We start from the raw sequence: 15,602 nt of genomic DNA on the forward strand, positions 1-15,602 counted from the left end.
GCACACTGTATCTGGTTGCATGCTGGTGGCAAGTGGCACACTGTATCTGGTGGCAGGCTGCTGATGGCAAGTAGCACACTATCTTGTGGAAGGCTGCTGGTTGCACACTGCTGCTGGTGGCAAGTAGCACACTATCTGGTGGAAGGCTGCTGATGGCACACTGCTGGTGGCAAGTGGCACACTGTATCTGGTGGCACACTGCTGGTGGTAAGTGGCACACTGTATCTGGTGACATTCTGCTGGTGGCAAGTGGCACATTGTATCTGGCATGCTGCTGGTGGCAAGTGGCACACTGTATCTGATGGCAGGCTGCTTGTGGCAAATGGCACACTGTATCTGGTGGCATGTTGCTTGTGTCAAGTGGTACACTGTATCTGGCATGCTGCTTGTGGCAAGTGGCACACTGTATCTGGTGGTACACTGCTGCTGGTGGCAGGCTGCTGATGGCAAGTAGCACACTGTATCTGGTGGCAGGCTGCTTGTGGCAAGTAGCACACTGTATCTGGTGGCAGGCTGCTTGTGGCAAGTGGCACACTGTATCTGGTGGCAGGCGGCTTGTGGCAAGTGGCACACTGTATCTGGTGGAAGGCGGCTTGTGGCAAGTGGCACACTGTATCTGGTGGAAGGCTGCTTGTGGCAAGTGGCACACTGTATCTGGTGACATGCTGCTGGTGGCAAGTGGCACACTGTATCTGGTGACATGCTGCTGGTGGCAAGTGTCACACTGTATCTGGCATGCTGCTGGTGGCAAGTGTCACACTATATCTGGCAGGCTGCTTGTGGCAAGTGGCACACTGTAACTGGTGGCAGGCTGCTTGTGGCAAGTGGCACACTGTAACTGGTGGCAGGCTGCTGTTGGCAAGTGGCACACTGTATCTGGTGGCATGCTGCTGGTAGCAAGTGGCACACTATCTGGCATGCTGCTTGTGACAAGTGGCACACTGTAACTGGTGGCAGGCTGCTTGTGGCAAGTGGCACACTGTAACTGGTGGCAGGCTGCTGTTGGCAAGTGGCACACTGTATCTGGTGGCATGCTGCTGGTAGCAAGTGGCACACTATCTGGCATGCTGCTTGTGACAAGTGGCACACCGTATCTGGTGGCAGGTTGCTGGTGGCAAGTGGCATGCTGCTGGTGGCAAGTGGCACACTATCTGGTGGCAGGCTGCTTGTGACAAGTGGTACACTGTATCTGGTGGCAGACTGCTGGTGGCAAGTGGCACACTTAAAGAGGGATTCCGCCCAAAAAAAAATATTAAAAGCCAGCAGCTATAAATACTACAGCTGCTGACTTTTAATAAATGGACACTCACCTGTCCCGGGTTCCAGCGATGCCGAGGCCGATCGACCGCTCGTGCCTCGGCTGCTGCCGCCACCATTCTAGGTGAGGGAATCAGGAAGTAAAGCGAATCGGCTTCACTTCCCGGTTCCCTACTGCGCGAGCTGCGCCGCGCAATAGGAAATCTCCGCGCTGTCACTGGGACCCGTGTGTGTCCCAGCAGACAGCGCGGCAGGGCAGGAAATGGCGTAGACTCCCGTGGGAGTCTATGCCCGGAAGTGGGTGAAAATACCCCCCTCCCCCCTGAAAGGTGTCAATTGTGACACCGGATGGGGGGAGGGTTCCGATCAGCGGAGGTTCCACTTTAGGGTGGAATCCCGCTTTAATCTGGTGGCATGCTGCTGGTAGCAAGTGGCACACTATCTGGCATGCTGCTTGTGACAAGTGGCACACCGTATCTGGTGTCAGGTTGCTGGTGGCAAGTGGCACACTGTATCTGGTGGCAAGTGGCACACTGTATCTGGTGGCAGGCTGCTAGTGGCACTGTATCTGGTGGCACACTGTATCTGGTGGCAAGTGGCACACTGTATCTGGTGGCAGGCTGCCAGTGGCACACTGTATCTGGTGACAGGCTGCTGGTGGCAAGTGGCACACTGTATCTGGTGGCATGCTGATGGCAAGTGGCACATTGTATCTGGTGGCAAGTGGCACACTGTATCTGGTGGCAGGCTGCGGGTGGCATCTGGCAGCAGGCAATGGTGGCAAGCGACACACTGCATCTGGTGGGAAGTGACAAGCTCAGGTTCCCACTGATAATGCATCATGGTGAGTTGAACTATTTCACTATATATTACAATGTAGTAATAGAAATAATGGAATTTGATCATCCCGATGCCATATCAAGCATAGCGTCAGGATGATTTTAAGTGCTAAGTGCCATTTGCCTGAAAAATCACCCCCCGCCACCTATTTCCCCATCAACCCGAGACTACATCCCCCCTCTTTTTTTTTTTTGGGAAGGGGGGGATCTCCCTGAATGGCAGTTTGGAAATGTGGTCTCCTATGTTGCTGCTGTTGAGAGACCGCATAGCAGGTGGTATTGGGGGTGTTCCTGCTGCTCAAAGGCTGCACGGCCGATATTACTGGTGAAAGTATATTTAATTTGTTTTAGTAAAACATTTTTGCATTTTCATTTTGTTTCCGTAAAAAAGGCCCACCAAAATCCTCAGCACCAGGCCCATGATGCTGTTAATCTGGCCCTGTTTACCGCCATATCCCCGCTAAGGGTCCGAACAGGTCCGCCTGAAAAACTGACAGGCGAACCTGATCAGACAGCCCATGTGAAAGGGGCCAAGCAGGGAGATTACAAATAATAATTTTTTTTTTTCCTTAATTAAAATTAACAGTTTTTTTACTTTAAAAAATAGAAAAAAAATAAAAGCTTTTATGAAAAAAATAAAAAAGGCTATATGAAGCTATTTAAACCAGCCACCACACTCACCGTTAGGCAAAAGGCACCAGATGACGCCCGCAATCACTTCCTTCTCTTCTCCACTTTGGGAAGGAGATGGGCGGGCAGTGAAAACAGGCAGGGCTTTGAAGCTCCATTAGCATTGCATTAGCATTGGATGTGTTGTAATATTAACATCCACCACAAGATGGCGCCAGATTACAGAAGGACTTCAGAAGGCCGCAAACCCACTGCCTCAATTACTGGCCTGCGCATCCCGATGCGATCGCACGGCGGGGGTCGGGGTCCACACGGAGACAGAATACCCCAGCTGTGTCGTGCCAGGATGCAAATTCTAGGATGCAAATTCTCCGGGATTTGTTGAGCCCTGTTTTATATTATACCAAACAATTGGGTATTACGTTCTGTTTGTGTGCACCAAAAATGCTTTAAACTGTATTTGCGTTTGAAAAACCACTGCGCAAATACCCCGTGACACAAAATTACAACCCCCACCGTTTTTTATTTCTCTAGGGCCTCTGCTTAAAAAAATATATAATAATGTTTGGGGTTTCTAGGTCATTTTCTAGCTGAGTTTTACATATAGTGAGGGGAAAAAAGTATTTGCTCCCTTGCTGATTTTGTATGTTTGCTCGCTGACAAAGAAATGATCAGTCTGTAACTTTTAACAGTGAGAGACAGAATACCAACAAAAATATCCAGAAAAACGCATTTCAAAAAAGTTACAAATTGATTTGCATTTTAATGAGTGAAATAAGTATTTGACCTCTTCGCAAAACATGACTTGGTACTTGGTGGCAAAACCCTTGTTGGCAATCAGAGGTCAGACATTTCTTGTAGTTGGCCTCCAGGTTTGCACACATCTCAGGAGGGATTTTTTCCCACTCCTCTTTGCAGATCCTCTTCAAGTCATTAAGTTTTCGAGGCTGATGTTTGATAAGGTGAACCTTCAGCTCCCTCCACATATTTTCTATGGGATTAAGGTCTGGAGACTGGCTAGGCCACCACTCCAGCACATTAATGTGCTCCCTCTTGAGACACTCCTTTGTTGCCTTGGCCTTGTATTTTGGGTCATTGTCATGCTGGAATACCCATCCATGACCCATTTTCAATGCCCTGGCTGAGGGAAGGAGGTTCACACCCAAAATTTGACGGTACAAGGGCCCCGTCCATCGTCCCTTTGATGTGAAGTTGTCCTGTCCCCTTAGCAGAAATAAAAACCACCAAAGCACAATGTTTTCACTTCCATGTATGATGGTGGGGATGGTGTTCTTGGGGTCATAGGCAGCATTCCTCCTCCTCCAAACACGGAAAGTTGAGTTGATGTCAAAGAGCTGGATTTTGGTCTCATCTGACCACAACACTTTCACCCAGTTCTCCTCTAAATCATTCAGATGTTAATTAGCAAACTTCAGATGTTCCTGTGCATGTGCTTTCTCAAGCAGAGGGACCTAGCAGGTGCTGCAAGATTTCAGTCCTTCATAGTGTAGTGTTTTTTACCAATTATCTTCTTGATGACTATGGTCCCGGCTGTCTTGAGATCATTGACAAGGTTCTCCCGTGTAGTTCTGGGCTGATTCCTCACCGTTCTCATGATCATTGAAACACCACGAGGTGAGATCTTCCATCCGGTCATGGAGCCCCAGACCGAGGGAGATTGACAATTATTTTGTGTATTTTGCAAATAATAACACCAACTGTTGTCACCCTCTCACCAAGCTGCTTGGTGAGACTAAACCCCTGTTTTTAACGCATACTGTTAGACAGGTTAATTGGTTGTCTGTGGGCTGGTGGTAAGTAAAGCTTGGTTTTTACCTCGGTTTATCCTTGGGTTTGTTTGTATCAGTTGGCGATGGTCTTGTAGCCCATTCCAGCCTTGTGTAGGTCTACAATCTTGTCCCTGGCATCCTTGGACAGCTCTTTGGTCTTGGCCATGGTGGAGAGATTGGAATCTGATTGCTTCTGTGGACAGGTGTCTTTTATACAGGTAACAAGCTGAGATTAGTATCACAAAGTCTATGCTTACCTGTTGTATGCAATTATTTTGCACAGAGCAGCCCCGATCCTCTTCTTGTGGGGTCCCCCGCTGCGCTGTAGGCCCCTCCACTTTCCATGGGGGCACCCGTGCATGCTCGTTTTTCTGGATATTTTTGTTGTTATTGTGTCTCTCACTGTTAAAATAAACAGACCATTAAAATTATAGACTGATCATTTCTTTGTCAGTGGGCAAACGTACAAAATAAGCAGGGGGATCAAATACTTTTTTCCCTCACTGTACATGTAAAACTCTATTTGATACTCACTAGACTGACAGACATCGTCCTTTCATAGTGCAGATCTTATTCTTGAAGACAATGACGTTTTACAAATCCGTAAATTGAATTTATTAAATGAGCTTTTTTTTTTAACTGTATTAATTCATATTTACAGACAATAAAAAGCTATAACAGATGTGTTTTTTTTCCCCAGGTAGTACGGAATCTGGAGAAAGTGCTAAAGGGGTAGAAGACGAATGTTCATTGACTTATTGGGCCTGTAGAATCCTTTGTACTGCAGATCCGGAAGAGAAGGTGAGATGGTCATTGTCTTATATGGCAGCATTCAGTGGTGGCTGGTGGTAAATTTTTTGGATAATTTCCTATGGGCCCTTAACGACCTTCCACCGAGTCAAAAACATACCTGACCCATTTATGGAAAAGCAGAAAGTGTACTCGCATGTATGCATTTTGGAGCTTTAAAGTGTCAGGTGCAGTGGCAGCTAGTGCTAAAAAAAATTGGGGGTGGGGGGGGGGGGTGCAAACAAACTGACAAAAAAAACCCCATCAAGTGCAGCCACTGTACCCATAAATTGCCACTACTGTGCCATCAAACACAGCTACTGTACCCATCAATTGCTGCCAGTGTGCCCATCAATTGCCGACACTGTGCCCATCAATTGCCACCACTATGCCCAATCAATTGCCACCACTATGCCCAATCAATTGCCACCACTATGCCCAATCAATTGCTTGCAGTGTGCCCCATCAATTGCTTGCAGTGTGCCCCATCAATTGCTTGCAGTGTGCCCCATCAATTGCTTGCAGTGTGCCCCATCAATTGCTTGCAGTGTGCCCCATCAATTGCAGCCAGTGTGCCCCATCAAATGCTGCCAGTGTGCCCCATCAACAGAAAACAAAAGTATAAGTTCAGTGCCTTGAAAAAGTATTCACACCTCTTGAAATTTTCCACATTTTGTCATTTTATAACCAAAAACGTAAATGTATTTTATTGGGATTTTATGTGATAGACCAACACAAAGTGGCACATAATTGTGACGTGGAGGGAAAATTATGAATGGTTTTCATGTTTTTTTACAAATATGTAAAAATTGTGGTGTGCATTTTGTATTTAGCCCCCTTTACGCTGATACCCCTAACTAAACTCTAGTGGAACCAAGTGCGTTCACCTAAAATAGAGTCCACCTGTCTGTAATTTGAAGCGGAGTTCCACCCACATTTTTCACTCCTCACCATGCAGCACTAATGTGCATCCTTAAAATTGGTGATTTTTTATTTTTTTCTGTTCACTTACCGTATTTATCGGCGTATAACACGCACCCCAAGTTTAGGAGGAAATTTAAAAGAAAAAAACTTTTAGGAGGGAAGTTTAAGGAAAAAAACTTACATTTAAATGCCCATCTGCAGCCTTGTCAGTCATTTTCAGCCTTACGTTGCAGCCTTGTCAGTCATTTGCAGTCTTGTTAGTGTGTTTGCCATTTAAAAATGGCGCCGCCGAGATACAGAGTGGATGTCCTGTGTATCTCGGCGGTGCTCAGTAGTTCCCAGCCGTTCTCAGCGGCCTTCGGGTATTGTCGGCCGCACTCGGCTGTTCTCGGCTATTTTGGGCCACAATTGGGCGTTCTCGGCGGCTTTCAGCTTTCTGAAAGCCGCCGAGAATGGCCGAGTGCAGCTGAAAATAGCCGAGAGCGGCCAAAGATAGCCGAGAATGGCCGACGATAGCCGAAAATACTCAGAAGCCGCAGAGAGTGGCAGAAAGGGATAGAAACCGCGGGGGATCGGCGTATAACACGCACCCCCGATTTCCCCCTGATTTTAGGTGGAAAAAAAGTGCGTGTTATACGCCGATAAATACGGTACCTGATTTATTCCTATATCTAATTTCACTTCCTCCTCTAGGGGGCCGCGGCACTGTGCGTCATTTCCGGTTTTGCATTGGCCCCTGGTAGATCTTGGTCAGCTTGGCATGGCGTCTATGGAAATTCTTGCCCAGCTTGGCATTGCACGGCTACAGTAACATTTAATATTGGCGTCTATGGAAAATTTTGGTCAGCTTGGCATGGCTGTGCCAAGCTGACCGAAAATACAATACACTGCATGTGCGCGATATTGGCAGGTGCATGCTGGGTAGCCAGCATGCACGGAATCCAGAAAGAAGGACACTGTGGCTTCAGATGCCCACACTGGAAATGGCTGCGCTGTGCAGAAACTTCACACAGTAAGAAAACAATGCTGCACAGATAGAAAACTGGGGCATTGTTTACAGCATACCTTTGTTACATTGCACAAGGCATGAGTATTCTAGGGGTATTTTTATCTTAAAAGACATATTTCAGCCAGAATTCTGCTTTAAAGGAGAAGTCCAGCCTGAGCTTGTTAGGCTGGGCTTCTCCTAAGGCCCCTTTCACACCGGGGGCGGAAGCGGCGTTGGTGGTAAAACGGCGCTATTTTTAGCGGCGGTATTCAGCCGCTAGCGAGGCAGTTCCCCCCCCCCCCTACTAGCAGCCGAGAATGGGTTAAAACCACCACAAAGCGGTATTGCGACAGCGCTTTGCCGGCGGTATAGCCGCGCTGCCCCATTGATTTCAGTAGGCAGAAGTGGTGTATACACCACTCCTTCACAACTCCAAAGATGCTGCTAGCAGGACTTTTTTTTTTTACCATTGTGCCAGCGCACTGCTCCTTGGGCTTTCACACTGGAGACACAGCAGCGGCTGTTTCAGGTCGGTTTGCAGGTGCAATTTTTAGCGCAATAGCGCCTGCAAAACGACCCAGTGTGAAAGGGGTCTAAGGGTCACAGGAGTGCAATTCGTTTTGCACTCATGTGACCCGTTTTCACTTCACTGAATACCACTGTCTGTCCCATATATGATCCATGTTATGCATAATTAAGTATAATTGAGGCTACTGCCCAGGCTATGTATTCTGTACAAATTAGAGATGCATGTAAAAAAAAATCCTATTTTTTTTTTTTATTGAAAAGTAATTTCTAACTAAAATAAAGAAAGAATAATTAAACAAAATAAAATGGTAATTTGTCATTGCTTTAGTTGCCTTCTAAAATCCCGTTCAGTGTGAGGCCTTTCAAATTATTAATGTCTAATAGGGATGGTGGCAACTACACCCTCAGTCACACAAACCTTTTTTCTAGGTTATAAAAAAAATATATCCCAAGCTTTGAACATATCACGGAGCTCTGTTCAATCCATCATCCGAAAATGGAAAGAGTATGGAACAACTGCAAACCTACCAAGACATGGCCGTCCACCTAAACTGACCAGCCGGGCAAGGAGAGCATTCATCAGAGAAGCAGCCAAGAGGCTCATAGTAACTCTGGAGGAGCTGCAGAGATCCACAGCTCAGGTGGGAAAATCTGTCCACAGGACAACTATTAGTCCGCGTACACACGGGCGGATTGTCTGTCCAACTTAGTCCGCTGAACCGTGTTTCAGCGGACAATCCGCTCGTGTGTGGGCTTCAGCGGACAATCTGACGAACAAAGTCTTAGGGAATTTCCGTAAGACAGTCCGTTCAAACTTGGTTTTGTCCGTCCAAACTTGGTTTCAGCGGACAGTCCGCTCGTGTGTAGGCAAGTTGGACGGACTAAGTATGGCGCATGCTCAGAAAGGATTTACACGGCCGAAGGTTGCATTGCAGTGTATAGGACGTCGTTTTTCTAGTCCCGTCATACGTGCTGTACACGTCATCACGCACGCTTTCAGCGGACTGTCTGCTCATCGTGTGTGGTCAAGTCCGTTCATGCAAATTTTGAACGGATTGTCTGTCGGATTGTCTGACGAACTTAGTTGGGCAGACAATCCGCCCGTGTGTACGCGGCCTTAGTCGTCTCTCCACAAATCTGCCCTTTATGGAAGAGTGACAAGAAGAAAGACATTGGTGAAAGAAAGCCATAAGAAGTCCTGTTTGCAGTTTGTGAGAAGCCATGTGGAGGACACAGCAAACATGTGGAAGAAGGTGATCTGGTCGGATGAGACCAAAATTGAACTTTTTGGCCTAAAAGCAAAACACTCTGTGTGGGGAAAACATGTTTTCTTCTAAGATTGTCCTGTATTTGGCTCCATCCACCTTCCCATCAACTCTGACCAGCTTCCCTGTCCCTGCTGAAGAAAACCATCCCCACAACATGATGCTGCCACCACCATGTTTCACGGTGGGGATGGTGTGTTCAGGGTGATGTGCAGTGTTAGTTTTTCACATATTTATTTGTAAAAAAAAATTGAAAACCATTTATAATTTTCCTTGCACTTCACAATTATGTGCCACTTTGTGTTGGTCTATCACATAAAATCCCAATAAAATACATTTACATTTTTGGTTGTAATATGACAAAATGTGGAAAATGTCATGGGGTGTGAATACTTTTTAAGGCACTGTATATGGCTCTATAGTAATGTCATTTATTTGCTGCACAGATTCTGGGACTGCTGTGAAGGTGACACCAGACATTAGTGTATAGATAAGCAATGTTTTTGTTTTGTTTTGTTTTCAATCCATTCTTGGAATTAAATTGTCACACCTCCTATATCTAGCATAGAGCAGCATTGATGGTCTGTATTCGAATAAACTGGTGACATTGGGGGTTGATTTACGAAAGGCAAATCCACTTTGCATTACAAGTGCACTTGGAAGTGCAGTCGCTGTAAATCTGAGGGGTAGATCTGAAATGAGGGGAAGCTCTGCTGATTTTATCATCCAATCATGTGCAAGCTAAATGCTGTTTTTTATTTTCCTTGCATGTCCCCCTCGGATCTACAGCACAGCGACTGCACTTCCAAGGGCACTTGCAGTGCAAAGTGGATTTGCCTTTAGTAAATAACTCCCATAATGTTGAAGATTTTTTCTTTGTACATTTTGAGTTAATTAAAAGTAAATATTCATCATCCTCTTCCAAGGCAAAGCTCACTCAGCAAGCACAGGAATTATGGAACACAGGAAAGATTGCAGACATCGGTCAGACACAACCACCAGCCCAACCGAAGAGAAAAGAAAACCTCACCATAGTACAACCTGGCAGGATCAAGAGAGGAAAAGGAGGGACATTGGTAAGACGTAATGACATTCCACATATATAATTGAAAGGACATATGGAGGAAAGACACTTTACCATCATTATTATCATTATGAGATGGGTTCTTTAACCCTTTCCTGCCCGGCTTATTGTAAAACGATGTCCTCCCAGAATTGCGCCTTTCATGTGCCCCACAGGCCACACTCAAGCGTGATCTGTTACCTGCTTTGTCCACCGGACACAGCGGGTGACAGATCAGTGTACCAGTCCACTGCTGGTACCATGTGATCGCTGTGGCCAATCACAACAGATCACATGACAATTGTACACAATGAATGTCTTTGATTCATGCCATCCATTGTATACTATTGTGTTGATCACTGTGATTAGTCACAATAATCACATACAGACAGGGCCAATCAGTACCATGTGATTATCTGGGGCAAATCACAGCTAATCACCACAATACACACTGAATTAATCTATTTCATTCAGTAAAAATTATTATTATTATTATTATACAGGTTTTATATAGCGCTAACAGTTTGCTCAGCGCTTTACAACATGAGGGAAGACATTACAGTTACATTACAATTTGGTACAAGAGGAATAAGAGGGCCCTGCTTGTTAGAGCTTACAATCTAAAAAGGAAGGGGCAATTGATACAAAAGGTAATAGCTGTGGGGGATGAGCTGATGGAGGAAGTAAAACAGTATTAGTTAGAAGCAGGAAAGGCTTCTTTGAAGAGAAGGGTTTTCAGGGATCGTCTAAAGATGGATAGATTAGGGGACAGTCGGACAGATTGGGGGAGGGAGTTCCAAAGGATGGGAGAAGCTCAAAAAATGGTTGTTTATAACAGTGATAGATATTCACTGTAATAAGCAATCATAGTGTGTGAAAAAAAAATCCTGTTCACCCCGCAGCCCAGAGTCAGTTTTATAATTGTATTACTCTGGTCACAGTATGTAAAATATATATATATATATATATATATATATATATATATATATATATATATATATATATATATATATATATATATATATATATATATATATATAATTAGGGCTGTTACTGATTAATATTTTAGTGTTCGATTAATCGATTTTTTTTTTTTTTATTATTAATCGACTCATTCCAATTAATTATAATGCACATACAGATCCAACTACTTCTAGCTGATCTGATTGCATTCCAACTCTGCATTAGTCGGTGGTAAATGTGGTATACACTATATACAATCACCCGACACTAGTTAGTTTCCACAATCCATGACTTAACTTCACAGTTCACACAAATACGTTTTAAATTCAAACTGTAGCACGAAGAGGTGAAGAGGTGTGTATGATCAAAAGAATTTTCATCAATCAAAAAAATGAATCAATTAATCGAGGAATTAATCTTTAATTTCCACGGCCCTAATATAATATATATAAAAGGATATTTATTTGCAAAATGTTATAACCGAAATGAAGAAAAAAGTTTTTTTTCGTGTATGACATCAGTTCTGGGTCAGTCTCTCTTTGTCCCCGGCTAGCATAGACAGGAGGGGATGTATTGCAATGTGATCTGCATTGCAATACATTCAGTGAAGCCCAGAGGAGACATGTCACCTAAAAATCATCAGATAGGGGACTTTTTGTCCCCTATGTGATGAATAAAAAATGTTTTATTTATTTTTTGCAAAAAAAAAAAAAATAGTGTTACACCCAGGCGCATAAACCCCGCCCCCCCCCCCAAATTTGTTTTTTATAGAGGCCCCCACCGCTATGTATAAGCACGTACCAACCTAAACGCATGCGCCGGTGTGAGAGCAATATTTCTAGCACCAGACCTCCTCTGTAACACTAAACTGATATCTATAGGGGGCTTTTGAAGCATCGCCTATAGAAAATATGGGGTACTGAAGTTTGTCGCCATTTCACTGGCGCACGCAAATTTAAAGTGGTTGTAAAGGCAGAAGGTTTTTTTTTAATCTTAATACATTCTATGCATTGAGATAAAAAAACCTTCTGTGTGTAGCAGCCTCCCCAGCACCCCCCTAATTACTTACCTGAGCCCCGTCTCTCTCCAGCATTGTCCATGAGTGTCTTAGCCGTCAGAGCCTCTCCCTCCTGGTTGAGACACAGCAGCAGTGCCCTTGGCTCCCATGGATGTCAATCAGTCAGTCAGTCAGAAGAGAAAGGGGGCAGGGCCAGGTCTTGGCTCTGTGTCTGAATGGACACACAAAGCTGTGACTCCGCTTGGGTGCCCCCATAGCAACCTCCTTGCTGTGGGGGCACTCAACAGAAGGGAGGGGCCAGGAGCAGCGAAGAGGGACCCGATAAGAGGAGAATCGGGGCCTCTCTCTGCAAAACCAACTGCACAGAGGAGCTGATGGATGTTAGAGACCTTGCGCTCCTCTACCTTCTATTTGAGGATACCTCACAGATGATCAATAGGGTTTAGGTCTGGAGACATGCTTGGCCGGTCCATCACCTTTACCCTTAGCTTCTTTAGCAAGGCAGTGGTCGTCTTGGAGGTGTGTTTGGGGTCGCTATCATGTTGGAATACTGCCCTGCGGCCCAGTCTCTGAAGGGAGGGGATTATGCTCTGCTTCAGTATGTCACAGTACATGTTGGCATTCATGGTTCCCTCAATGATCTGTAGCCCCCCAGTGCTGGCAGCACTCATGCAGCCCCAGACCATGACACTCAGGGCCGCTGTTAGAAATCATGGGGCCCCGTACAGCCTACCTGACAGGGCCCCCTTCAACCACGCCCTTGCCCCCACCCCTGACCCCGACTTGAAGTGAAATGCAGGTTTGTTGCCGTTTACATATGCATGTGAAGCCAAAACATGTTTGCAATTAGTAAGCATGAAGGAGCAGGGGGCAGTTTACATTTCTTTTCAATTTTATTTTATTAATTACAAATAAAAAAAATCTTACACTGTATCTTTACATTTTTTATTGTCATTTTTCCTTTCACAGGGGGTGGACAACATTCCTTGCGATAGCAAGGGCCATAACAGGTCCACTTTATAGGGAGATATGAGGTCTTTTAGACCCCATATCTGTCCTCTACCCTCCAAAGCATCTGCTCAAGCTAAGATCAGTTTGATCATTTGCTTGTTCAAGAGCATATCGTGAGGATTGAGCCTATTATTGATGATATCGAGATATCATCAACCTTCCAGTCCAGCAACGATGGGAAGCAATTAAAGGGGATTGGTTTGGGGGGCAGTAAAAATGCAGCTCCGCTGCATGTTTACTGCTCCTCCAAATTAGTTTTTAAAGTAGCATGTTTCTTATTATCATCAGGTTACAATTATCACACAGGCATCACAGTAAGCAGGGGCTCTATCATGAAGTTATCATGAATGTATCATGGCTTTATGTCACATGGCTGTTGAGTGCTGACTTAGTTAACTTATGGCTGTATTGCATATAACAGACTGTAACAGTACAACCATAACAAAGTCAGCACCCAAAAGCAATGTAACACAGAGCCATGACAGAGACCCTGCTGTGCTGCCTGTGTGATGATTGTACCCTGCTGTGAGATATATAATAGGACACAGTGAGTATTCTTTCCTCTATTTCCCACTCACTGTGTCCAGTGCAGCTACGATCTCCTCCTGCTCTTCCCTGCCAGCCATTCAGCTTCTTCACATCTGGGGAGGATTGCAGCCGGGAGCCGATCGGAGAATGACAATATCACTCCGCCAGCCGGGACTAATAAAAGTATATGCGCCCCGAAAATAAAGAAATAGTCCCACTGTTGTGCTCCCCTCCTGAGCCCCTGCGTTGACCAGATGAGGCCCAGGAAAACAATTTACCCACTCTGTAAGCAAGTGGAATCAGGGAAGAGTTTAGAAAATGTTTTTTTTTAAACGAAGTAACAAATTGTTTATGATGCCCGGGCCCCAATGTGTAGCTGATCTGGGCGGGCCCAGTACATCAGGGCTGATTGTACTGCCCTATCAGCGGCCCTGATGACACTCCCACCACCATGCTTGACTGTAGGCAAGACACACTTGTCTTTGTACTCCTCACCTGGTTGCCTCCACACACACTTGACAGCATCTGAACCAAATAAGTTTATCTTGGTCTCAGACCACAGGACATGGTTCCAGTAATATGTCGGGATAAGGTGAAAAAACATGAACCTTTACAAAGCTTTTAAGATGTGCTTTTATTACCCCCTCCCCAACCGCGCACCCCCTTTAGCTGCAGTGGCCAGGGATGTGCACGCGTCGTAGCTGCAGCAAGAGTTGTATGCCCTGTCATGGTTGGTGGGTGTAGCACCTGCCATTCAAGTGAATGAGGCCACTCTGCAAGTGCCCTGCAACCTTGTGCTGTACAGCAAACAAGGGGTTAAAGCAGGCAGCGTCGTGTTGCTTTCTCACCACCTGCTTTAACCCCTTGGACCCCACAGAGCGCTTGCAGAGTGTTGCAGCTCTGCATAGAAACCAATCAGCTGCCAGGTTTTTTTTGTCAAAGCGTAACTAAACAAACTGATGTTACAAGCTTATTGGCTATCGTGCAGAGCTGCACCAGATTTTACACTCTCCACTTTTAGTAAATCAACCCCAATGGATAGTACCATGCACAACAGATTGAGAGCAACAGTTCTAGGGCCAGCACAGTTAACTCAAAACTGATGACCTGTATGTAGGGCCTTTTAAATCCTCACCTGTAGATAATTGAGGTATCAAAGTTTGTCACTGTCTATCATGCATGTGCAGTTTTAAGGCTTGACATGTTGGGTATCTATTTACTCGACACAACCTAATTTTGTTATTACTTACCAAAAATTAAGTAATATGTTGAACGTGTGTGCACTAAAATTATCTTCCATGTATGTTTTACTGAAAATATGGGTTTGATAAACCATTGCGCTAATGTGACAGAAAAAAAAAACCTTGCAACTACCACCATTTTATTCTCCAGGGTCTCTGCTATCAGTAAATATGTAGTGTTTGGGGTTTTAACTAATCTTCAGTTATCTTAACATGTACAAAAAAAATTAGCAAAACTGGCTCTGGCAGCAAAAGGGTTAATTGTTTCTCCAACATCTTAGACCTACACGATCGCATTCCCTTTATACCTTTTTAGTTTTTAATTATATTTCTCTGCATACCTGTTTCTAGGAAGTAGGATAAACGACTTTGTTTTGCAATTTTTGAAGTAAGCCTTAAAAGTTCCTTCCAAATATGTTCGTCTCCGCACAATCCAAGGAGCTGTCTGAGCGTCACGTAACACTTACTAATTTTGCATGGAACGATAAGTATCCCCGTATCCATAGCAACGCCGAAGTTGTGTTCCGACAACACATTCCGGCTCGGGTTTCCGATAAACCATCCAAAGACCCTCTTTAAATAAATCCAATGAACTGGTCAGTACAGTCCTGTCAGTATTAGGACACTGTTGGAATAGCTTTATACTTGATGGATCTTTTTTTTAGCTTTAAGGTAAAATGTTCTTTATCATTTTATACATAAACATCGCACACAACCAGCCTATCCAAATGATGGAATTCATCTACGAGGGCCGGTCACGGTAAATAT

General features: G+C 44.9%; 1 protein-coding gene across 2 annotated transcripts in view; it reads left to right on the forward strand.

The window, feature by feature from the left end:
• Positions 1–15,602, forward strand: part of LOC143958224 (uncharacterized protein HI_0077-like) — a 66,735-nt gene that overhangs the window by 19,269 nt on the left and 31,864 nt on the right. For both annotated transcript variants that reach the window (XM_077467723.1, XM_077467721.1), the window contains exons 5-6: positions 5,217–5,317; positions 9,937–10,086. In XM_077467723.1, the coding sequence (XP_077323849.1) occupies positions 5,217–5,317; positions 9,937–10,086 (251 nt within the window). The remainder of the gene's footprint in view (positions 1–5,216; positions 5,318–9,936; positions 10,087–15,602) is intronic.

The sequence above is a fragment of the Lithobates pipiens genome, unplaced genomic scaffold, assembly GCF_037356315.1.
Source record: "Lithobates pipiens isolate NorthernLeopardFrog02 unplaced genomic scaffold, aLitPip1_a1.2 Scaffold_6, whole genome shotgun sequence".
In the NCBI taxonomy this organism is placed as follows: domain Eukaryota; kingdom Metazoa; phylum Chordata; class Amphibia; order Anura; family Ranidae; genus Lithobates; species Lithobates pipiens.